Source organism: Colius striatus, chromosome 2, assembly GCF_028858725.1.
Source record: "Colius striatus isolate bColStr4 chromosome 2, bColStr4.1.hap1, whole genome shotgun sequence".
Lineage (NCBI taxonomy): Eukaryota > Metazoa > Chordata > Aves > Coliiformes > Coliidae > Colius > Colius striatus.
Genome location: NC_084760.1, coordinates 64,976,950 through 65,003,189, shown reverse-complemented (window position 1 = coordinate 65,003,189; position 26,240 = coordinate 64,976,950). Strand labels below are relative to the sequence as shown.

The following is a 26,240-nucleotide window of genomic DNA, read 5'->3' as shown; positions in this document are numbered from 1 at the left end:
CTTGTCTGAGAGAGTTTGGTAGGTCTAACTGGAATTCATGCACATGTATTAAATTTGACACGTCTCTTTTATTGCTGTTCTGGTCATGTTTCTCCCCATGACAGATTGTTGTATTTTCTATTGGCTTTGTTACTGTATAAATGAACACTGAAGCATCAAATAAACCCATATGCTAGCTACATTCTCTGTTTGAGGTGGGTATTGGAGTGATTTGGCATATAGATTGCTATAATTTTCAGTCATACCTTTTGCCTTGCTCATTTGCTCTTGCAGAACTCATTTGGCTTAGTGCTTTAAGAGACCATGGGAGGTGCTAAATAAACATTTCAAGCTATAAAAGAAGTTACTGGCCAACTGTGAAGTGCTAAGATTAAGTAACTTACCCACTTAAGCATCACACATGTAAGCAGAGCATCAAGTTCTGCAGTGCAGCCTTCAGATTCCCTCTCTTTCTCTTCCTGTGCTGTCCTGCCTCATTTACAGCATATCAGATGAGCCTTTTACGTCCTCCCTCCCTGCACAGTTCCCTAGGCTGGTATCTATCCTAACCAAAAGAAAAAAAATGTGTCCAAGTAATTTGAAGGAACTTTTTTTTTTCTTTAATACAGACAACACAGCCTATTTTTCCTTATCTTTATTTTTTTGAGTGCTGGAGCCATCATAGAAAATTTCCCCCAAGTATTCAGCCTGCATCAAATACGTAAAATTTTCCTAGCAGGGAACATTCCAGTCTACAAAATTAAAGTTAGGTGAAAGGAAATTGACTGAAATTAGTCTGCTGCTAGAAAATATGATACAACCTGGACAACATGAAACAGTGCAGTACAGGCATTAGTACATCTACTGAAGTTTGCCTCCTCTGCAATGGAGCTTCCAGTTACTTTGATTCCACAAAGCAGTGCTGTAGAGAGCTTTTATGACAGGAAGCAAACCAGAGTATTATTTCTAAGGAAACTCTAAGGTGCAATTAGGAGAACTGGTGGTAGGGGCATCACTTTCCCATCACAGTACCCACACAGTGCAGTGGAAAAGGCTCGATTGTACAAGCAAGGACAGGATGGACCCCCAAGTGTCACCTGGCTAAAAAGTTAGTACAGGGAACAAACAGCATTCAACTCCCTGTCTCATTGTCCATCTGGAGGAAATGTAAATGGGAACAAGATACTCCTCTGCAGATTAAAAGTAAAGATGTATGGATTACTTGATCAATAACTTTATAAAACCGCAAGATGACTTTTGGAAATGCAGAAAGACTCAGCTGTCTCCCCTTAATTAGCAAGCTGGAAAATTAAGGACACTGTATAAACTGAAGGAAAACCCCAATAGTCTTCATCATAAAACTCAGTTAAACCTCTGCCTTTAGCAGCTCCCAGATCACAGAAACCTTGTGAATATAGGAGGACTGAGGCACAGGGCCTTAAGAGGCCAGAGTAGAAAACAATGTAGTTTCCTTTCATGAGAAACTAAAAATAGCACTAAGCATCTCCAAGTAGGCAAGTTCAAAAGTGAGCCTGCTTGATTGTGGACTGGCTTCTTCATCAACTTAGTATTCAGGAGAGGAAAGAATTGCCATAGCAACATTCCCATCTTCTGACATGTATCATGCAGATCATGTAGTCAAGGCAGCGCAGCACCCTCTCACACATGTGCTCTGTGAACTTTTGTAATCTTGACAATATTAAAGGGAGAACTATGTCTCATGATTGACACACTTGCCTGTGTGTCTTTATGATTCCTTAAAAAAAATATGGAAATGCTTCCCTTCCCCCATCCTCCTCCTTTGAACTGTTTTCTCTTCTCCATCCCACTGAAATGATGAGAACAGCTCATGCCCCAGATCTGCAGATATATGTTCCTGACAGTAGTCCTACGCTATGCAAATGTGTAAACTGCAAAATGTAGAGGGTTTAAAAAATTTAAGTATATCCAGCAGAATCTAAATCCTGGGTAGAAGTGCTAAAAGGAACTAGAAAATCTTCCAGTATCCGCATAATTAATGCTCTATTGAACAAAGCCTTACATCTTTTTTCTTTCAGGGCTTTTTTTTTATTAGTCTGAAATCCCCAGACACACACCTCAACCACACCTACAGCACATGTCAATACACGTGTCCACCATATGTGGGAGCCAAGTTCACAAGAAGACCAGAATACTCTACACACAGCCAAGGTCTGGCTAACTCCTGGGATGACTTTGGCTGTGTGGACTTCTCACTGAGGGAAAAGTAGTGGCCCGTTACACAGGGCTGAGCTGTGGGCCAGTGGAAACAAGATGCTGCATCACTGTGCAGTAAAACCACCTTTTCAACCCTGACAGCCGTGGCAGCCAAATACTTGACTTTACAAATGCTCTTGATTTGATCGATTTATAGGCTACCCAGTGCACCTTTTTCTAAGCTTCTTACCTATTCAGTATCATGGCTCCCTCCAGAAACCGCATAACACCAGAAATAGTTAAAATACAATTATAGCACTATATATACATAGTGGTTCTGACATTAAAAGTATCACACAATATACTGTCACGTGCCTACGTATTTTTCCTTCAGATCTGCGATTTCACATGCTCTGCTGTCCTTGGCATGATGCCTATGGCACCATTACTACATCAGGGTTGGTCTCAGTAGCTCCTTCTCAAAGGAATTAGCTTGAAATCCTGCATAACTCTACAGCCTCAGCAAAGAGTGACCAAAACCCTGCTGCTGAAGAGCAGCTCTGCAGAGAGAGACCTGGGAGTCCTGATTGATAATAGACTAAATATGAGCCAGCAATGTGCCCTCATGGCCAAGAAGGCCAATGGCATCCTGGGATGCATCAAGAAGAGTGTGGCCAGCAGGTCAAGGGAGGTTCTTCTCCCCCTCTGCCTTGGTGAGGCCTCATCTGGAGTACTGTGTCCAGTTCTGGGCTCCTCAGCTCAAGAGGGACAGAGAACTGCTGGAGAGAGTCCAGCGCAGGGCCACCAAGATGATCAAGGGTATAGAACATCTTTCATACGAGGAAAGGCTGCGGGAACTGGGGCTGTTTAGTCTGGAGAAGACTGAGGGGAGATCTTATTAACATTTATAAATATTTAAAGGGTGGGTGTCAGGAGGTTGGGACATCCCTTTTTGCTATAGTAGCTAGCAACAGGACAAGGGGTAATGGGATGAAGCTGGAACACAAAAAGTTCCACTTAAATATAAGAACAAACTATTTCACTGTTCAGGTGAGGGAGCCCTGGCACAGGCTGCCCAGAGGGGTTGTGGAGTCTCCTTCCTTGGAGGTCTTCAAGACCCGCCTGGACATGTTCCTATGCGACCCGATCTAGGTTGACCTGCTTCTGCAGAGGGGTTGGACTAGATGATCTCTAAAGGTCCCTTCCAACCCCTACCATTCTATGATTCTATGAAAACCCACTTTGACTGAGTGCTTCTCTCTGGAGTGGAAATACACTTAGCCTTCGGCTACACTTAAGTGAGGTAGTTTTTTTAAACAGGTTAGTTTACGTTCTCTTGGTCTTCTTTCTTGCACAGCTCCTCAGAGCCAACTCACGAGCACTCACTGCAAAAGGTTCCTGTTGGGTGACAGAAGCTCTCACTGCCTTTGCCAAGTGAGCTCCTTTGAGCAACAGTTGGCTAGAGGCAAGTCACCTTCAGATGACAGCTTTTTATATCTGCTCCCCACCATGCCTTTCTGTCCTCCCCACCACTCCTCTCCAATGTTTAGGATCACTGTACCAGGCTTTGGTACCTTACCTCACCCAGGCAGGGCGAATGTAATTATGTTTTGGTCTTCATTGCTTCATGGTTCATCTGGGATTATGTATTCAACAAGCTTCTGAGCTTCACCCAGGTTTGACAGCCCTCCCTGCCTGTGTGTATTCCACAGCTACTCATTCCAAGAAACAACTGTTCAAGAAACTTCTTGGTAACTTGTCCCATGGTAACTCTTGGCCAGAATATGTACAAGTAGTTGAGGTCCTCCATTATCATAATTTTTCCTGCATCTTAAAGTACTGTGTGATTAATTGCCTCTTCCTACTCTGTGACTAGTAACACTCCTGTTCTCTTAAGCCACCTCTGGAGAAAAAAGTTTGCAGCATAATATGGGTAGCAGAAGAGGGGTGACCTCCCCCTCTTTTATCCCATTACATCTGTCAGGTGTAAAATTAGAAGCCAAACTGGGAACCATTATTAAATAAGAATGATTTATTTTATGTTACATAGTAAATGAGCTATGATGATTATATGTAGAAAGCTAGCCAGGCACTCCTCTGCCTGTAAAATTAAACATCCAGAAACACACTACTGCAGAGGACTACAGCTGCCGATTGTCCCCGTTGCTGTGGGCAGGATGGCTGGCTGCTCACCAGCCTTACTCCCAGAAGAAAAGTGGGAGCACAAGCAGCTACCAGTTAGGAGTTATGGTGGAATTACTGCCCAGGTCAAGAATGACACCTTTCATAGTGCCCCATTTTTTTCCATGTTAAGCAAGTAACTGCCATCTAACATCTGACTGTCATTATTTGTTTCTATAGAAGACCTTGTGTCTGCATGTATACGTGTTATCTCTCTGTGTGTATATATATATATCTATATGCATGTGTGTTTAATTTCTATGCACAGAACATACAGTGTATCTGTATCTCCACATTTAAAAAGCAAAGAGGTATTATGTCCTAGTACTGACTGTACCAGAGCAATCTCTATATTTAGAATGCACACCGCAGAGATACTTGTTCAGCCTAATGGCAGATGTTTACTTTCTAATACACAAGCTATATATAAAATGCTGAACTTGGACACCATGATTAGCTACGATAAGAATTATATGAAAAAGATACAATTTACTTCTGTCTCATTTTACACAGCTCCAAGGAACACCAGATACCTCCTCTGGTGGGCCACGAAGTCTGTGGCCTACCTTTCGAATTTCTGTACTGGCATTTATTGTCTTGAGGTTCAAATCCCTTTACAGCTGTGGTCTGAACAAGAAAAGGGCACTTAAAGGAGTAAGACTTCAACTTGCTCTTCTGGGTTACATTAAAATCCATTGATTTTTATCTGTTACTTGAGCAAAACAGAGTGCAATTTTTATAAAAATAAAATTGCTTATTTTGAAGAATATACATAAAATATATTTGATGTTTATGGTCTGTAAATTGGTCAGTTCTGCTGTTCTTAGAGTTACTTAATAATACAAGCAGGAGGAAGTCATTATGCTCAACAGACTTATTTTCTCTAAGCACAAAAAGCTCTTTTGCTTCATTACGTCATTAGAAGCACTAAAGCGTCCCACCTGCAACTCCACTTGCCCCTCATTCAGCAAGGCCCCTGTGCTGAAAAGCAACTTTGCATGCATTTCCAGTTCAGCATGCGCCTAAGTACTTTTCCAGATGTCAATGGCAAAGATCTTTTTACTTCCCAGACTAACTTCATTTCCCCTTTGCTCCTCTTGCTTCAAAAAGAGAGGAGATCACCACCACTGTAGAAAACTGGCCAGTCCAATCTACAACTGGTTTTTTTCCCCCTGAGATTTCTGCAATAGTCAAAACTCATTTCATACTACAATCTGGCATGCTGAAGACACCTGTAATGTTACGACACACAGGAACATGTTGGGCCAAACATAATGTCCCAAATGTATAATAAAACTTCCAGGCTTCTCTCCTCTGCAGCACCAGTGAACCCAGTTTATATGTCTAGCTACAGCAGCACATGAAACTTTGAACCACAGCTGCAGACCAGTGCAGCTGGGATACCTTAGTGGAGGTGACCTCTTCTACTAGTATGCATTAGACTTTGGTTAGGAGCTTTCTTCTGCTGCTGCCAATGGGAAATGCCTGTCACCACTTGCCCCTATTCACATGAAACACAAAAGCATTAAAAGATGGGATTAGTAGTATAAATTCTCCAAGACTGCACTCAGAGGTGACCTCACCTGCATATCTCCTACTGCTTGCTCCTTTACTCCCAGGGCAGGAACAACAAACCTGCCTCGGTGATGCTAACATCAGGTTGATGGTCTCTTCAGGACTATAATTCAAGTTTTAGTTTATAAATCCTTTCACTGCTCAGTCTAATGGTATTTGAGTCTTCAAAGGCTACCAAAGTGTGTATGAGAGTCCTGCAGCCTGACCAATCTTTGTAGAAAATAAAAGGTGAAGGATTTGAAATAGGCTTTGAATAGCAAATTCAATACGAAAAATTAACTAAGAACTGTATGTTGCCTACACTGTCATTACAAATTGCCACATGGGAGCCTGCAGAACGGTTAGCCATTTTTCAGTCTGCTCAGTGTCCAAGTGGCTTTGATGTGTACTGATGGTTATATTACTCATGTGGGCTGAGAAGCAAAGAATCAAGTTAAAATTAGGGAAAATATTTGTCATTTCCCTTCAAAACAGGGCATCAGTTGCTACAGAGAGACACAAACTATGGTTTTCTCACACACAAGCTAAATCACAGACTAAAACAGTTTAATATTGAAATTGTGGCAGAAGTTTGCAAATTATGGCAACCTCTTTGTAACAGAGTGGTTGGGGTAGCTAAATGCACACAGAAAGTGAGGATGAGCCTTTTAAAGCCAAATAGGGAATACAGTCATAATGAAATTCATGGTAACTCTGTGACTAGACTTTCTAACCAGCCTTAAAAAAATCCCCAACCCTTTTTCGTCAAGAGAGCAATATTAAGCTTGCAAAGTCAGACATTCAAGAGTGAGGTAATATCAGAATTAAGGCTGTCTGTTCAACATTAATTTGGCCCCTTGTGACTATGAATTATGATATTGCCTTTAATTAGACGTTCACACAATATTTTTTCCTATGCCTCAATCATAACACATTGATGACGGTGCTCACTGAATGATGAAACTGTATTTTGTTTTTCCCTTGTGGTTCAAGGTGTGGCAGCCTGCCTTATTGGCTGCACACTATACTCTACCCTGACAACAAAACTAATGATTCCTTCACTGTTTTCCATGTGTTTTATCAACAAACATTACCAATTGAATTTTACTGCAATCCTCAAGGTAAAGCTAGATTTTTTTCACTTAGTCTATTCATCTAGAATCTATTCTTCTTGCTCAGGTCTAGGCAGCTCTATTTGCATAAGCTTATGGAGATACTGACAATATATGGGAATCAAAGTCAAGGTCCCCATACCCACGTGTGTCAGACCAGGAGAAAGTCAACAGATCAGGAACGGTAGGGAAAATCCACAAGATGGATCATTACCAAAGTTGATAAACACTTTGGAGAATTACCTGTGCACTATGAAGTGCAGGAATACTTTTTTTTCTAAAACTTGCACAAAGACAAATAGATTTTCCTCATAAATTCAGAAGTGTTCCGAACATAAACCCTATCCTTCTTCCAAAGATCCAGTTCCACGGCAAAAGTAAAGAAAAGTTTTCCAGATGTAATTTGAATTTTTTTTTTCATACACTTGTACTTGGAAATAGATGACTTGTTCTGACAAAAAGTTTTCCACCAAAAAATTAGTTCCCCCAAGAGAAATACTTTTCAGGGACAATTTCAGCCAAGATGGTTGCAATCTGGCAAGCTTACAAGTGACTTTTACTTCAGTCATCATTCAACCATCATCTTTCTTAAGAATGATGGATTGTGTAATTCTAAAGGGAATGAACACAGTCTAGAAGAGTGCTCTCTGGGTACACAGGTCTTTAAGTTATTTATAGGATGGTTCATACATCATAGACTGGATTTAATGCTCTAAAATGTTTTTGACTTTTTGAGGTGAAGAACTTCTTGAGATCTGAGAAGAAAAATTGAGTTCCAACTTGCACAGAATACTTTAGATTTCCTGAAACCCACCAATATTTTGTGTCAAATATATTGTCTTTGGCTGACATTGCCAACCTCAGGGGCTTAACAGAGATCTAAGCTTGGTAGTCTATTTTTTTGAAGTGCTGAATACTCACAAATTCACAGATACAAAGGTTGACAACTTTATGTGTCCCAATGCTGCATCTCTGAAAGGGAGTGTTCTTTCACTTGGGACACCTACCTACAGATTCAGCCATGCAATTTGTGTCTCTAATGTTACGGTTCTCTTTATATTCTTACTACATTCAAATGTCACCTAAAATGACATGGTATTAGAAGAAAACATGAGCTGGGCCAAAACTTGCTGAGAAAGAAGAATCTTTCCATCAGCAGCCATTTTTTGAGGTCTCAGTTGTTCAGAGGTGTAATACAAGAGAGACATTCAGAGTGTGCACTAGCAGAATGTGTGCCATGCCACCAGCTGTGTGGCATTTTGGCACTTTTTACTTAACACACTCTTTCCATCAGAATGAATTCTCAAATTCAGTGGGGGAAATAATTCCCAAGAAATGAAAAAAAAATCTGCAAAAACATCCTAGATGTAACACCAGAGTATGACTTCTGCAGGTTCTTCTAATGACAAGTAAACAGGGTTTGTCCTTTGGGCTTCCTACTGTAAGCTACAGGTGATTCTCTCTCATGATGTCTGTCACTGCTGCTGCTGCTGGAAAGTACAACAGATTCCTTAGCACATTCAGTGTCCATCAACACTTTCACATGTGCTACTATAGCTTCCAGAAGCAGTGACTTCAGACAGCTCCCAGCTCACTATACATTACTGATTCCATATTTTCTTTCCTTCCTGAGTTTTGAAAGCCTGTTTCAAAAAACAGGCATCTTACCATCGCCAGTAAGATGATCTATTACAATGAAGCCCTAGTTACCTGTGGATAGAGTAACACCACTGCAATATTACTGTGCATATGTAATGCACAGCTCAGGTCCAGGGGAATGCAACATCCCTAATGCAAGGCCACATGGCTACAGACAATTTGCTTTCAAATTCTGCTGTTTTTGTGTGTCCTTTCTCTCTGTGGACCATCAAGAGCAGCTCTTTCTTCATCTGTCCACCCATTTCCATGAAACTGATGAACAAGTTAAAAATTACTGAGCAGACAGACAGTCACAAAGACAATATCATGACAGAAGTCCTATTTTTGAAGGAAACCAATCAAAAAGCACATTGTTGAACTCATGCACTGTTTCTTATGATAGTCTGTACGTAAATGCATTTTAAAAAGTACTGTGGAGGCACGTCATGGGTTGCATGCCATCAATTGTCCACAGACTTGCTCCAGAGCAGAAAAACGGTTAAGTCATACTAAAACTCTGCAGAAATCCTTTTAATAAAAATCACACATTAACACTATACATCTTTGAAGTGCTCCTCGTGTACATCTAAATACATTAATGAATAAATATTTGATGTGAATACCGAGCCATTTGGATCTTAAAGTTATTTTTAAATAAATAATTTCTTGTTGAAAATGTCATTCACAAATTTTCTGCCTACTACAGTTTCCTCTTGATTATCCGATAATTGAAGAGAATCCTGTTAAGTTTAAATGATCGCTGTTTTGTAACTGAATTCCTAATACAAACTGGCATATGTTTAACTTTAAACATTTGCTTACGTGCCTTTGTGAAGTAAGGCTTAAATGCTCTCTCTGGTACAACACTAATGGCTCAGCCGGTCTATTAAGAACTTTTAACTTGAATATCCAGGATCAGGTCTTGTACTAGAAAAATAATACGAAAAATGCCCAAGTAGAAATAATATTACCTACAATCAACACTGGGAAACATGAAAATGTATCACACAAATGTCATAAATACATCTAGAATTTCAAAAATCAGCATGAAGAAACAGAAACATAGGGATAACTCCATGTTTATTTAGGCCTATCTATGAAAAGTTGCATCATATTCAGATAGTCTAACACCACAATAAGATTTTACTGGACTTAAAAAATTATTAACATCAACAATTTAAGGCAGCTGTTACATAGTGTTACATTAATATTTCAGTCAGATTGAATTCTTCTTCAGATACATTCATGCAATTAACTTCTACTGTATTTTTATACCATACTTTGAAATAAGTAAGATTGGTTTGTTTCCCCATATTAGACCTACCTGGTTAAGCTTTTCTCAAATAATACAAAGGATGGATTCGTTCTTCTTGGTGGAAGTGAAAAGGTTTAATGTCTTAATGATTTAATGACTTACTTGATGCAAGAAATGCATGTTGGGAATGCTGTGGAGATAAATATACATCTTATATGTGTATGCCACATGCACCATGGCGAAACAGGAATGGAAGTGGAAACAATATTATCATTCTTAGCTAAAACCTTTTTCCCTCCATATAAAACCTCAAAATATCCTTGAATTGAGCAGAAGGGCTGCTAAACTTCCTCCCTTCCAAAAGATTCCTCTCCATGCCAACTTTTGTTGGAGATGAGAAATCTTCCACGGAGTCATAAAAAATCCTCCATGTTATTGTTCAGTCCGATTTCGGTTTTTCTTTTCCTTCTTCAATACCTGAAAACGTATAGAGAACAGCTTTTAAATATCTCTCAATGAATAAAAATGAAGAGTTCTAGTGCATTAATCCTTCTTTTCCTTTTATTGCTGTTGTTTCTCCCCTACTTGTTCAAATACGTCTCACCTGTGTTACCTCACCTGCTGTGAATGAAAAGAACGTCTGCACACCTGATGGCAGTGGTTGTCCAGTAATGAACTCCACAATCCTTCCTCCCTCCAGACCCTTTTCAAATCAGCCCAGCCCCCTGCTGCATGTTCAGCCTTTGACAGCTGCAGGGGTCTGGGAACAGTTAGTTCCCTCACCTCCTCTGCTTACTTACAAGCAAATAAAGTAGATATTATAGCTAAAGCTAAGCAGCTGACTTTATATGAAAGCAAGTTCTAAAAATTGTATTTCAGAATTCAATAACCCCCTCCCCCATTTCAACATTGGATTTTTAAATATTTGCAAGTACATCTCCCTTTTTCGAGCGTACAAGAATGAAGAATCAATTACTGTTGATAGGGTGCCTCTCTCTTCTTGTAATGGCCACGTCTTTCAGTAATATCAGGAAGGCTGAGTTGACTGTAGGGCTCCTTAAAGAACTTATCCTTGCTGCAGGACTTGTCTCTTTTCTACGCTGAGCAAAGTCTGGGCTGTGCAGGAGACTGTGTTTTTTCTGGCAATGAAGATATTCAGCTATTCCGTATGCCCACTCCTGAACAATGCATTACTATTGGTATCTGACAAAAGTATTGTTCTTCTGACTAAGCCCCCTCTGCCAGACATCTCAAATAAAAATATTTCTTTTGGAGGTTTTCAGGCCTACTGCATGCTGGAAAAGAAAGACTTCTGAGGACTGAAGGCAAAAGAGAAGCAATTTTAAGAACGTTGAGAGGAAAATCCAGTCACAAGTCAGATCACCTGCTAGCACAATATATGCATAGATGGCAGGTACACTGAAAGGCAATTCAAAAACAGAGTTAGTTATTCCAGTATGGAAAACAATAAGGCCCATTTGCAGTTAGAAAACACAACTGCAGAGCTGCCTTGCTGAAACAAATGGATCTGCACACTGCCAGCAGCTCAAGTACAACAGTCCTGGGTGTTGCTGGCAAACCAATGTAATGGAAGAGCCACAGCTGAAGGCTGAACAACTAAAACAAGAGGCCAGGTCCAAAAGATTACAGTGGGTTTACACGTCTGTTCCAGAGCCAATCTTGAGCCTTCTACTTTCTGCTGGAAGGAATTTTTCCAATAGTTTAAAATGAGCTGTTTTATTTGCCTTTTAAAATGAGCGTCTTTCCTTCCTTTCTTCTGAAGCACTCTGCTGCAGATGCATCAAATAGTTTGGCAGGAATGCAGATACCCTCAAAACTGTGGACAGATACTAGCCTGTACAAAGGGCAAATTTTTCCTTGTCTACCATGTTTGTGGTTTAATTTGGAAAAACTAACTGCAAATCATTTTGTCAGTAGTGAGGCTTTATTTAATCAATCTCCAGAGGAAAAGGAATAAAGTCCAAATCAAAACAACCCCTCTCACACCAGTAATCTTTTCTGAGACTGCTTTGATTTGCAAGCTGTAGTGGTTTTGTCCAGGCCAGGTTTTTGGTAGCAGGGGAGGCTACAGGGGTGGCTTCTCTAAACAAAGATCTGCCAGAAGCTTCCCCTGTAGCTGACAGGACTAATGCCAGTCAATCCTAAGATGGACCCCACAGCTGACCAAGGCCTGGCCAATTAGAGACTGAGGTAATGCCTCTGTGAATAATGTGTTTGAGAAGAAGAAGTTGCTGTGCAACTGCAAAACTGCAGCAGCAGCAGAAGGGAGTGAGAATGTGGGAACAACGTCTCTGCAGACACCAAAGTCAGTGGAAAAGGAAGGGGAGAAGGTGCCCAAGCACTGGAAGAGAGATTCCCCTGTGACCTGTGATGAAGACCATGGTGAGGCAGCTGTGCCCCTGCAGTCCATGGAGGCCACTGGAGAGCAGAGATCCACTTGCAGCCCATGGAGGACCCCATGCCAGAACGAGTGATGCCTGAAGGAGGCTGTGACTCCATGGGAAGCCCATGTTGGAACAAGCTCCTGGCACGACCTGGGAATCTGTGCAGAAAGGAGCCCATGCCAGAGAGTAGGTTTGCTGTGAGGACTTGTGATCCTGTAAGGGACTCACAGTGAAGCAGTTGGAACCTGAAGGACTATTCTCCCCATGGATGATCCACGATGGGGCAGGGTGTGAGGAGCTGCCCCATGGGAGGCCCCATGCCAGAGCAGTTTGTGAAGGACTATCTCCCATGGGAGCGACTCACATTGGAGAAGTTCGTGAGGGACTGTCTCCCGTGGGAGGGACCCCACAGTGTTGCAGTGGGAAGTGTGATGAGGCCTCTCCCTGAGAAGAAGCAGTGGCAAAGTCCATTTGTAATGAACTGACCATAACCCCCATCCCCTGCACCACTTGGGGGGTGGGCATTAGAAAGAAGGAGGGGTTTGGAGAGGTGTTTTAAGATTCGGTTTTATTTCTCATTTCCCTACTCTGTTTTGCTTGTTCTTTAATAAATCAAACCCTTTCCTCCCCAAGTTGAGTCTTTTTGCCCGTGCCACTAATTGCTGAGTGATCTCCCTGCCCATATCTTGACTCACAAACTGCTCATCGTATTTCTCTCTCCCCTGTCCAGTTTAGGAGGGGGAGTGATTTTATGACTTGGTGGGCACTTGGCATCCAGCCAGGGCTAAACCACCACACAAGCTTACCACTCAAAAGCCCATTTTAAATGTATAGTTTTCAAATAATATTTTCCCAAGCCTTATTTTACATTTCTGCTCTTTGTGGTGTGTCTGCCGTAATGCTTCAGGTTACGTTTATGCAAAGTGTTTCTAGCAGAGCAAACCAGCAGGTAACTCACGGCATTTTCTGGTTTGCAAGTGCTTGACCCACAAAAGACTTGGATCAATATTCTTTAACCAAATCAAGGAAATGATGGAGAGGATAATAAAGCCATAGTGAATCTCAGAAGAGGCTGGAAGAGTGATGTGGCTGATGTTAGCTCCTGTAGGGTGGAAGGCAATATAAGCCAGGGATTTTGTTATGTATACTGCAGAACAGTGAGGAAGATTTTCCACCATTTACTTCTCCATAGACTTGGTAAGAAGATTTGATTCTTCACCACATTATTCTTCTCTTCATACAGGACTCAGGTCAAGTGAAATTATTCCCTGCGGATGCCTTTTTTAGTAATTCTTTCCTGAACTAACTTAAGTAAGTAAAATGAGATGTGAATGTGACATCAAATAGAGGTCAAAAACCAGACTTGAACACTGTGACCAATGATCACTGGTTCTAGAGAAAAATAAAAAAGACACTTTCTACTCGGGTGCTAATACCAGCAAACAGCAAGTAAAACTGCTTTGAGCTCCTGGCATTAGCTTACACCTAGTACTGAAGGACTTGTTAAAAGAGATTTGTGTGTGCAATAAACTACCACATGAATTTATAGTGTATTAACCAGTGCACACTAAGTTTCCCAAAAGGGGATACGGGCTGTTCACGTGGTCTGAACATGTTATGGGCCCAATGAATGTAATGGCAGAATTCCCATAGGGGATGAATTTCACTCCAGTTGTGATTTGCCACTGTGGTGATTATTAACGTTGTTCACTTATTTCAGGCAATTTGATAAACGAAAAACATCTTTCATAGATTTAGAGGAACATATTTCTAATCTCGTGTTTATCTTATTTTCATTTTTGCTCTACTCAGCAATGGGTGTCCTACCAGGGTAGATGATACAGAGTCTGTACAGTTACGTTTACCCTGCACTAAGGTGATCTTCCATTCCTATGATTTTACTGTCATATTTTCATTTCCCTTGAGCAGAAAACACCTTTTACCTGAAAATACTAAAATAAAATATTTTTGTTTCTAAGTCTAAGATTATCATTGACAGCATTCACACAGAATGATATGCAATTCTAGCTGCACTTAATGGGTTCATCAGCTAATAAGTGGGTTGTAAACTTCTCAGGTAATTGACAACAGCTCTTAAATTAGCAAAGTTATAAAAAAGGATACATATTCATAGCTCATCATGCTCTGCAGCAGCCATTCTGTTCATCTGGCTGCTTTTAAGAGCAAGCAAGCAAGACATTTCAGTGGAGCTTGTAATTCTCCTTTGTTTTAGCCAGCTTAGAAGCTCCTTGATTTTCAGGGGATCATACTCAAGTCCCAGTGCTGTATTTCATGGGTTAGTATTGCTAAAATAATACTCACATTTTTGGGTATCCCAGATGTAGTTGTTCAGGATCTCTCCCATCAAGTAGAATATGTTAATTATTATGGTAACAGCTGCAAAAAAGATTATTTTGACACCTGGGCTGAGGTGCTCAAGCAGAGGGTACACCCACACTCCTGTAACATGGTGAATCCAGCACACCCTGAAACAAAACAAAAATAACAAGTACTGACTCTTATGGGCCTGTTTTTTGAAAGCAGCTTGGGCTATAGGCTTAGCTACTGTAACCTGACATGCAATTATTTGAAAGGACTGCAAATAGAAACTGAACTGGAGCACCCGGATGCACCCATCCTGAACATGTATCATGTATGATGAAACGACAACTGATTTCCCATTCTTAGTGCTTTTTTTAAAACGTGAGTAGTTGGCCAGTTTTCATATTCTGATGTAGGCAGGTAGCTCTTTCTGCATTTATATTTACCATACACCTGTTTCATGTGGTAGTGTGGAAACTGCAGCACCCTCTGTTCCAAACAGGTTCTTTATTCAAAGAGCATTCAGAGTTCTCCAGGCTCTCCTACACAGCCCAGCGCTCTCTCTTCTGCAACGTCCTTCTTTCACTTAATACATGTTTGTGTGTTTCTGCTGCCTACCCTTGCTACACCTGGCAAGCGTGTCAGTTCTGGGTTTGCCAGAAACATGGTTCAACTTCTCTTAAAAAGAATAATTTCTTCAGCACCCATGTTTTAGGTTGCTTCTCCTTTTCCCTCAGTTACTTGGATACCATTTGTGCTATAATAATTTTTTTTCTCTAGGTAGGATAAACATGTAACTAAAAAAAAAGGAGAAACAAATTCACCAGTGAAATTCTACCTAGTTCCACACTCAATACACAGTAAAGGAAAAGGAATGATGGCAGTTTTTATCATTCAGCAACAGTGGAGATTGTTGGTACACTAAACCAAGAGACCAGCTGCCAGCTCTACTGCAGTGCAGCCTGAAGAAGCACTCTGGGTATGTGGCTTTGCTGTGTGTGACTGCAGTGGACATCTGTACCCCTTGAATGGTTAACTTTTGCACTGAGATCTGACATGGTGAGTGGTGAAGTCAGAGGGAGCAGAGCAAGTCCATACGTTCCAGTACATGGAAGATAATGAAAAGCGAGTGCTGCCAAACAACTAGGCAAACATCATGGAGGTTAACTGGGTAAAGTGCTCAGTGGAGTTAGGCTGAAGCCTGTGAAGGGCTGGGCTCTTTTTGAGAATGTAAATCTCTTTCCTTTCTGACCCGGCAATTTGAGAGAGAAGCTCACAGTGCAGCACAGCTACAGAGGAGTTAGCAGCTGCACAGACTATTATTAATGCAGCTTCTGTTTGACGAAGACTTTTGATTACTACATCAACAGACAGAGGCTCCTGAAGAGCAGAGACACAGAAGTCCACTCAAACCTGTTACCATAAATGACTGTCATGCAGAGCATACAGAATTGTTTAACGATTCTCCATCACCCTGGAAATACACATGGTTGTCATAGCTTCCTTCTTTCTTAGAAAAGCTTTATAACAACCAAACCCTTAACAGTTGGACACTTCATGTAGGAATTTACATGTGTCAGTAAATTAATCTGTAAAATCTAAATGCAGATTAAAATCCCTTTCTCCAAATGAGTTCACATATATAAAATGATTTCTGTACTTCACACTTATTTTCCATAACATTCTTTGCTGCCAGAATTAACCTGACAAAACTAAGGTGTCTATTAAAAAAAACAAAGAGTTCCCATGTAACCCATGGTAACAGGGGATACCAAGTTCCTTTGCATCAAAGGAAAAGATAAGTCAGTTGGGTAGAAGGTAATGGGATGTCCCCTACTCCCAGGCTGTCTTAGCAGGCAGTGTCTGTTATTATCTTGATGTTTTTCAGTTTCACTTGCTTTTGTTTTATGATCATTCTCTAAAAAACAAGCTTCAAGAAAAAATCTAAGAAAAAAGACAATGCTTCTTTTCACTTATTTTATCCAGTGTGATGAAACTGCCCAGTACTATAAAGCACCTTTACAGAGGGACTTTTCAAGGGGCCTTCTAAACTGCACCTAACGTAGCCAACCTCATAAACCAAGCAGAAGTGGCATTTACTAGAATGCATTTATACTGGAAAGAAAAAATATCTTCTAAAGCTAACCAACAAATCACTGATGAGCTCTCAAATGTCAGTGATCTCTGGTTAGTTCAGTCTTTGAGTACAGCTCCTTCACTCCGCTCTCTGCTGCTGAGCACTGGAACCCATTCTTTGCTTCGTGCTGCTGCTCATCCATTCACCATAGCTGTTGTACACTTGACTCCAGTGCAGACACACTGTAAGAACTCATGCTTTGAGCATATGAAGTACTGAGCACCACTTGGGAGACAATGGCCACAAACCCACCTGTCAGCCTTAAACCTGATCTTCCTTAAAATGAGCTGTACCATGCTGCTTGCTACATTGGAATGGAGCATTCTCTCTATGGAGCAGTGCCACACTGGCTACTCTTGCATTGTCTATACCACAAATGAGAGTAGCAAAGGGACAACTGCTGCCATGGAAACCTCACCTGATGGCCTTTCTTAGTGGTCTTGTTACTCCTTGAATACAAGTTATCTCGATGCCACACAATAAAGGGCTGATCAACTGTAGGCATAAAGCTTCCAGACAAGATTGCTGATTACTAATGTTAATGAATGCCTTCAATGTTGCAATTCTAGCAGTCATTATTCCCATCCAATCTCATTATTAGATAAGCACAGGGAAGCATGCATTAAGATTTACCTAGGAGTGCAAAATTAGATACAATTTAAGACCCTCTTATTGAATAGGTATAAAAAAATGGGTCATTTAGATAAAAATAAACTGAAGAGAAAAAGATTAAAGTGGACTGGATACTTTTGAGACAATAAAATTAATTTGAATCTCCCTGTGTTTTGTTTCTGTGGCAGCCTGTGTAGACATAATCATGTGTTTTCAAAGATGAATGTGTTACAGGTCATCAAGCTCAATTAGCCCTTTGTTAGAATCACAGAATGGTAGGGGTTTGGAAAGGACCTTTAGAGATCATCTAGTCCAACCCCCCTGCTAAAGCAGGTCCACCTAGATCAGGTCACACAGGAATGCGTCCAGGCAGGTTTTGAAAACCTCCAAAGAAGGAGACTATGTCCCTGGGCAGCCTGTGCCAGGGCTACATCACCTGAACAGTAAAATAGGTTTTTCTTACGTTTAAATGGAACTTTTTGTGTTCCAGCTTCTTTCCATTACCCCTTGTCCCAACCTCCTGATGCTTTCCAACGGCAGGATTTCAGGTTTGGCATGCCCCCTTCGACATAAAACTACAGAAGTAACCATTCCACTTTCCAGCCTTGTTAACATACAGGGATACTTCATAAAAAGTCTAAATATTTCCTTGTCTCAAGGATCTCTCATATTCTCCCCCTGTTGTTTACAAAAATTAATTTATTATTAAGGAGATAAAGATTATAAATATCAAGTCCAGTTATACATATTTGACATAAATAGCATGCTTCAATAAAGATGTGCAATGCAGTTAAAAGCTTGCACATGGCATTTTTTCTGCTCCTAGAAAACACAAATGCACTCTACAACTTGCAGATGGAAAATAAGTTCCTTTTCTTAAAGGAACTGTCAGTCATTGATAGCAAGACTCATCAGGCACACTTACACTGCAATATGCTAAAAACAATGTTCTATGTTCTAAGAAGGTCATCTATTCTACAGCAAGGACAGTAATACATACTCATTTTCTTACTAACATGCTAATCATACTAATTTTCTTACTAACTTCTTTTCTTACTAACTCGTGAGAAAAGAAAGAATGGAAATATTCAAACATTGTATTAGAATTAAAATGTCTGTTAAAAAAAAGTGGTGTTTAAAATTTCCAACCAGCTGGTCTAGAAATCAGAATAAGCTATTTCAAAACACACAATTTTGTTTCTTTTTAAAAAATCCATCAAAACTATGTTTTTCACTTTCAACATACAGTAGATGCTGTGTATCTCTCCTAACAAAGTAATCAAGAAAAAATGAAAGCTATGCAGAGAAAACACATGTACATTTATTTTTTGGCTATAGATCTCTTGTTAATGAGGAAAAGTAACTACATACAATTGTGGGAACCTTGTGGTTTACGTGCGCTCTACCTTTTGTTTTGAGCAATGCATCTATTACATCATGTGTGAAATGCAGTCATGCTACAAGCACGCTCAACAGGTGGATGTCATGGTAGATAATCACAACATCCAAAAGGTTTGGCAATGGGACCCATGTTGCAGAAAATGGGTGCTCCTTCATGATGACTGCTGTGAGGCACAGGAGTTTGAATACCTGTGCGCAGGTGCTGGAGCTTGGCAGCACTTTGTGGTCTAAACTCAGAGAGTTTCCACCCATTTCCTGCCCAAGTTGAGTCTCTCAGCAAAATGTGCAGTCAAACAACAATCAGTACTATGTGTTCTGGAAACAGGAACTACTAGATGACTAGCTGTTTAAGTCTTCAGGAGCAGTGATTGAGGACACAGAATAACAATGCATGTCATAAAATGGCTGAATTCCTCCCAGTGCTTTTCCTCATAATAGAAGAAGGAGACAAGATATTAAAATCTGACAAAGGAAACATGTTTCTGCATGATACCATATTAATCTCTGGAATGCTCTATCTTTCAATGATACATCCAGATATTAAAAAAAGTTTTGAAGCAAACAGGTTTGGAAGTCTACTTCCAAGTCTACTTAGTCAACTCCTTTTCTCTGGGCTGCATCGTGCAACTCTTACAAGCTTCTGAAGTCAGGAGACTGTACAAGCAATAAGAATGTGTACAGTTATGCTTAATTTCCAAGAGTGCAAGGTATATGGAACATCAGGACCGAAAGATCCAAGCCCTTACAGGCTTATTATTCCAAACTGGCCTGATAAATCTTCTTCTGAAGCACCTGACACTAGCTACAACTACAGCCTGACTACTCTTGATCTAATATGCCAGTTCCTTTCTGGTTCCTTGTGACTGCAGCAAATCCTTTCCCGTATCTTCTGTGCCATTCAGGTTTCCAGTGACAGGTAGAAAGAAAAGTTGTATCTTTGATATGAAACAAATCCTAGGCCAGTGTCTCTTGTGATTACTCTTTACTGAACAACAGAACATTGGGACTTTCTACACTTTTATTTCATGATCTTTCCTAGCACCACCCTCTCCCTTTTCCACAGAATCTGAGACCTTTACCCAGAACTATTAAGTTTTGGAATCATTTGTGGTTACAGAGCAAGGACCAACCCCGTGCTTTCAGAGGCAGGAGCACAATGACCCACACCAAATCTGTTCTACTTTTGGTTTCTAATACTGAATGAAGTGATGTGAGACAGATTTTCATAAATCCTTATGATTTTTCTTCTTGTTTTCCTCCCCAAACATAGGACAGCTTGTTTTGTATCTAATTAGAATTGTTAAGTTCTCAGCTCCACTAAGATGCTGGGCAGCTCATAACTCCAGCCAGTCAGATGTAGGTAACCTACACTAAAAATGTGTATTGTTTATAAATTTTAAACACACACAAAAAAATTCAATAAATGGTCATCAGTTAAGAAATAAAAGCAATCATCCTTTATTGTTCCAGTTTCTTATGCTAGATTCTACTCTATTGACCTCAGTTGTGCTGAAAAATACATGGGTCATAGGGCTGTGCTAGTGGTATGGAGCAGCTTATGCAGTCAGAAGACAAGTCCATAAAAAATGCAGCTGCAAATAACATCATAAGCAAAAAATACTCAGATGACATGGTGCTGGCATCCTCTAGGATGAAAAAAGCTTATCAGAAATTTCTGTTTATGTACAGGTAGCTAAAATGACAGAAACTCCACAGATATGCTGCAAGGGGTTGTCATCTTTGGAAGTCGTCTATTTTGATAAATAATATTTCATTTTAAATGCAGTAATAGTTGCTATGCCTTCTTGAGCTATATTTTAAGGAGCTGCACAAGTGAGAATGTATTATCTATGCCTGTCATCTGTGGTTGTACTGTTGCTTTGACTGAAACGTTTGAGGATGTGGAGGTGGAGGGGAGCCAGAATGTAGTGGTCCAGAATGGCTATATCAGACCTAACAGGCTGAGTATCCGTGCAGCCTTCTCTCGCTGAAATCACTTCTGCTCTCCCATCCTCCTTCTGGGTCAGGTACAGGGGACGCTAATCTTTTTCTGGTCTATTTATGCTGCTTCTACTTCTTCCTACTCTTTCCTGTTCTAAGAAGCTCTGGCTGCAACTTTTTTCTCCTCCTCTGCATTGTCTCATCTATCACCCACCTCTCCATCAGCCTTCCACTCTTGATTTCAAAGCCTGTCTCTCTCTCCTCCTCCCAGCTTTTCCCACTTGTATGATTTCAGCCTTCAAGTTGATGACCTGTGAGCTGCACATTTCCTTACCCTTTTCTCTTTTAACTCATGGTTCTAATTCATCTCTTCTACTTTGATTTGGTATTCTCCAATCACTGATTCCTCTGTTCTCTATTGAACTTCTGTCCCCAGTGCTCACTTCCAAAAGCATTCAGGTCCCTCTCCCTACATACAGAACCTCAGCACATCCTAACACAGCCATGCTGCATCTCTGCTGCTCCAGTCACCTCAGAAACCTTCATGGTTTCTCAGTCATGCCTTTCTTTATCAATGTGACTGTCAACTCACACCAAGCTTCATGTTCCAACTCTCTACCCCTCTCTTCTGAATGTCAAGGTTTGTCCTAGCAGTCTGCATCCTTATCCCTTTGCCAACATCTGCTATTTCTGATCTTCTTCTCCTTCTATGGAGAATCACTAGGGGAAATCCTACAGCAAGGTTGACAGCATTGATCTCAAATTCACTCAAAATTCTCAGTGTACATTCCTTTCTTAAACTCATTCACGAAGAATTCAGCAAACTATCCCATCTAAATGCTTTCTCTTGGCAAATCTACAGAACCCCTCCGAAGCCTCTTCAAGAGAAACTGTTTCCAAATGAAATTTTAAAGGTACCTGAGCTCTTTAAATAGATTTATCAAAGAATGAAAGAATTAATCAAGTCCAAGCTTGGCAAATGTGGAGGCAGCTCCTAGTAGATTTGAGATAGCAATAAGAGAGCAGATCATATCTTTTGCTCACAAACACATACGCCAGCATGACTTGAGCAGTGGAGTCAGGTTCTTTGGGTCTGTTTTTTGGCATACTCAAGCATAAGAAAACCATTTTAAATAAACGCAGTTGCCTCACTTTGTTTAGGGACATATTAGGCTCTGATTTTAGTTACCATGAGGTCATTCTTATTACAAGGAGCAACATATTTCTGGCTCTTTTCTGTTCCTTGACAACCAACTCCATACACTCATTGGCAGTATTTTCTGGTAGTACTGGCAAGCTTTTTGGTTTTCTTTGCACTGTCTAGATTTAACAATTCAATACAAATTGTGACCTTTTCAAGCCATGCTAAATAAAGCCTATCTGCCTTTCCCATCTTATCCCATGGCCTTCATCCTGAAAATCCATGTATGGTCTGCACCAGGCAAAGCAAGTCTGCGAATGCTCCGCCTGGGCATGGTTCCTTAAGAGCAAGGGAGAGCTCTCCCTCACAGAGAGTGCATGAGATAAGAGTGCCTACTCAAATGCTCTCTGACTGAAGAGAGAGATCGCAACAGAAAAAATACCTCCCCTCCTCCAAAAAAGAAAGAAAAATATAGAAAAATCTTCTACTCTTCAAGAAAGGATATTTCTCAGCACTTCTCTGAATAATGCTCAGGGGATATCAAGATATTTGGCTATGATCTTCCAACTTCAGTGACTCTATTCAGAATTGTTTGCCTGTTTTCTCGTTTATCAAAGGTATATAATAAAAGCTTGCTATTTCACCATCTCTTTCATATGTGAAAAATGTAGTCATGTACAAAATAAAACAGAAACTCTCCTCTATTGGAATTAAAAAAATGCATTAACAGAATCAAACCTAAAGAATATCCTCCTCTACCTCCTTTTCAGTACAAAGTGCAACATGATACATAAATCATGTAGTGTGGTAAGAAGGTTTCAGCTGAGGTGAGGAGAGTTAAAAATTTAAGGGCAAAACATCTGATTAGCAACTCTCCCTATACTGAGAGAGTTGTTGCAAATACACTTCTGCTGAGGGAAAAATGACATAAGGAGAAGGACAAATTCTCAAGAGGCAGACCCTTACCTTCTAGGTAAAAAAACATAAACCAAGAACTAAGCCCCAGTAGGGAACCCATGGACAACCAGGGGTATAAAGGAAGGAAGTTCTGCTAGGCTGTATGTAATGAGGTCATTTGCTGCATAGTCTCATTTTAACTGAGCTAACCTTGAGATGTTTAAACAGTACACCAACATGGGCAGCAAATCTGAATTAAGTAATTCCAAATCCTCTAAATGATTAAGGTTTCTAATTCAGTGTGGTCACTTAGCAGAGGGAAGATAGTGGTCCTCAGCTGTAAAATGTAAGCACTCTCTGAGTGAGAGGTATGAAAAAACCTTCACTTTTCAAGCTTTCTGGTAGAGATTCCCAACCTGTGATTGTGACATACATCATATTGATCATCGAGTCAAGATTTGGCTTGCAGTCTCAACCAAATCTTGGATCAAGGATTCAGTAATACTTGCAGGCTGAAGACAGGCAGAACTTCCAGATGATGGCACAGTGTAGCTTGTGTCTGCTTCCTGTCTTTAATAAGAACAGGAGGAACAGGCTGTTAAGTGCATCACTTAGTGAGATGATCTTTAGGCAGAATAAGCAGATGGTCTCAGACTACCGTTAGAGAAATCACAACTTGGAAGAAGGTGCACCACTTGAGAGTCGTCCTATCTATTTTGGAAATAATGTATGTGTAAGTAAAACCAATAAACAGCAAAAGTGAAGGGAGATGATTATAGGCTGTCCCTGGCTATCTGCTCAGCAGTTAATTTCTTAATACAGAATCTTCTTCCCCTGCTTTACTTAACCTACAATTTCCTTTTACTTTGTACTTGTAGCTGTAGGATATAGATGCATGGTAGCAGTATGAGTATCACACTGATACTGCAACAGATTTTGAAAAGATTTTAAGATACCCCTGTTTTTATTTCATTTGCAGAACTGCACTGTTTCAATTTCCAGTTCCTATTGAATAATACTGCATGTATCTGCTCAGATGATTTTGAGAGAACAGGAGTCCCCATAGGAAGTGAGATCATTCTCCAGAGGAAGGTCAAGAAATATCAGTTATGCATTATTATATAAAAGTTTAAAACACCCCTACTTTCTCCTGAAGGAATCATTGTATGCCTTTTTGCACGAGGCTGTCCTTATGTTACAATTAGAAATACTGTTTTCTAGAAGGATATGAATGTTTATAAAAGTAAATGTCAGAACATGATGGTTGTCCAGAGACACAACAGCCGAGCCACTTTGTCTGGATTACTAGCATTTTATGGTCACTCTATGTGCATGGATGTGTATGAATAATGGCCTCTGTTTCACTGGACCAAAGGGGCAAGTTGCATAGCTGAAGCAGTATGACAGTACTGTTTTGAGCCCATCTTCCTCTCTCATTAGTTTTATCTCACTTCACTGGTGGAAAAAGCAGTATTATCCACAATTTTGGAAAATGTCCTCTTAGCTGAGGATAGGGTGTTGTGAGGTGAGAAGAAAGAATATGAGAAGTAAACAGGGGGTCATGAGATGTTTGCAGAAAGGATAAAGGACATTTGGTATCAGAGGAGCATTGTATATAAAGCAAAGGCTTAGTGAAAAATAAAATGCTAGAATGACCAAAGTAAGTTAACTGTCACATAAGTCAGGTGCTTGAATAGGAACTGCCCAAAGAGTTAATTTAGTGTTGTGTAAGAAAGGTTATTTCTGTTTTAGTTTATTTTTTCATAAATATTTGCATATTTTAAAACAAACTTCAGAGTGTTTGGATTACTGGCTTATTCTGTAGTGAATTTTACAGCAAGAAGTTATGATCTAGTAAAGAAAAAAGACAGCATTCTGTCTTTCTGTTGCCGCTTAAATACCGATGCAGGAAATCATTTGCCTATTCTCAATTTTATTTGATAGAACAAAAACCCTAAGCAATAAAACCAAGATCCAAGAAAAACATTTAGCTTGAAAAAAGGTTGAAAAATGCACCCTTGGAAAGACCACTGCTTACATGGGATTGTTCAACAAATTCCTGTTGTGTGAGGTTTGGCATATACTTTCTAAAAATACAAGCATCTGGGGAAACCAGACAAAGCCCAGGTCTTGGACCAAACGAGACATGCAGCGTGAATCTGTTAGCGATTATATCCATAATGAAATATGTGCCCAAATTTAGCAGTACAAAACCCCCAATACAATATGAAAACACAGCGTGCACGGCCCTTACCATAAAATATAGCCAACAGCGAAGGTGCACACTGCAGCCAGTCCACAGCTCCTGCTGGGATACTGATGATGTGTTGTTCTCATCTCGATTAATACAAAGGGCAAAACTGTTGTATGCTGAAAAAAAACAAAACGATGGGGGAAAACCAGGTGATACAAATGATTCTCACTGCATTTCCATGCTACTTCTACAGTAAGAAGTTTAATCACAAAAACCTGAAGACAATTCCTCGATGGCTAGAGAGACTAGGTAAAATGACTCTATAAAGTCAATCACTAACCCAAACAGTGTCATTGCTATAACCTCCAATTGTTCGAGACAGTAGAGGAAAACTAAGTGAGCAGAATGTGCTTTTCCTTTTATTGAGGAATCCAAGGCAGGTACCCAGTAAGTAAAACAGGGATGTGGCATAAGAGGACAAGGATCCCAGTCCTACTTTGGCTTTGCAGTTGCTCTGTGATCTTTGCCACATCATCTCATTTATTTTGACATTCAGGTCAGGAGGCAATGCATATGATTTTCAGAGACTCTAAGCACAAGCAATACCAAATGAATGAATATAAATGGAGGTATTTAATGCTTCTGAGAATTAGGTTTAAATGTATCTTCATCTGGGGACTTGAAAATAGGGGACATATTTTCAAATGATAGCCTCAATACCTCTGTTCCTCCATCTGTAAGACAGGAGCAATTACCTTCTTCAGAAAGGTGTTGTGAATCTTAATCTGTTAGTTGTTGTGCAAAATGGTTTTAGATTCCCAAATGAAACATACAGAAGCCAAAGCTGTAAAAGCCATTTTCAGCCACTTGTCTTTATTCAGCTGTGAAACTCCTTATTTTGTCATTTTTCCATATACATTCCTATATTGCCCCTTCTGAGAAGGTCTGTTCATCCAATTAATGTCGGCGACATAAAAAATTGCACCTAGCTTGCCCCCAACACTCTAGATTTCAGAGTTTTGGCAGGCACGAAAATATACACAAGAACAAATGTGCCAGGAAATAAATCCCATAGTTTCTGAATGCACAGCTCACCTAGGACCACCATTACTGGCAAGTCCTGAAACATGCTCTACTTTGCCACCACAGGGCCAAGTGATTGCTGGTATCTAAAGGGAATTACTTCTGTTGAGAGCTTGGCTCTGGGGCTTGGTGTGACTGTGACTGTGACCTCTCCTGCTCAGTCCACAGGGAACTCTGTAGCTGCAAGGTTCAGTCCTTCCCCAAGCACTTGAT

The 26,240-nt window shown here is 40.3% G+C and overlaps 1 protein-coding gene across 2 annotated transcripts in view; it reads right to left on the bottom strand.

Moving 5' to 3' along the window:
* Window positions 1-9,702: 9,702 nt before the first annotated feature.
* The window catches only part of AIG1 (androgen induced 1), a 126,545-nt gene continuing 110,007 nt past the window's right edge, over window positions 9,703-26,240 (bottom strand). Inside the window, exons 4-6 of one of the 2 annotated variants that reach the window (XM_061989724.1) lie at window positions 25,005-25,120; window positions 14,622-14,785; window positions 9,703-10,371 (exon numbers count right to left, since the gene is read on the bottom strand). In XM_061989724.1, the coding sequence (XP_061845708.1) occupies window positions 10,334-10,371; window positions 14,622-14,785; window positions 25,005-25,120 (318 nt within the window). In that variant the 3' untranslated portion in view covers window positions 9,703-10,333. Of the gene's footprint in view, window positions 10,372-14,621; window positions 14,786-25,004; window positions 25,121-26,240 lie in introns of those variants that run through there. The other variant, XM_061989725.1, reaches the window with a different exon arrangement.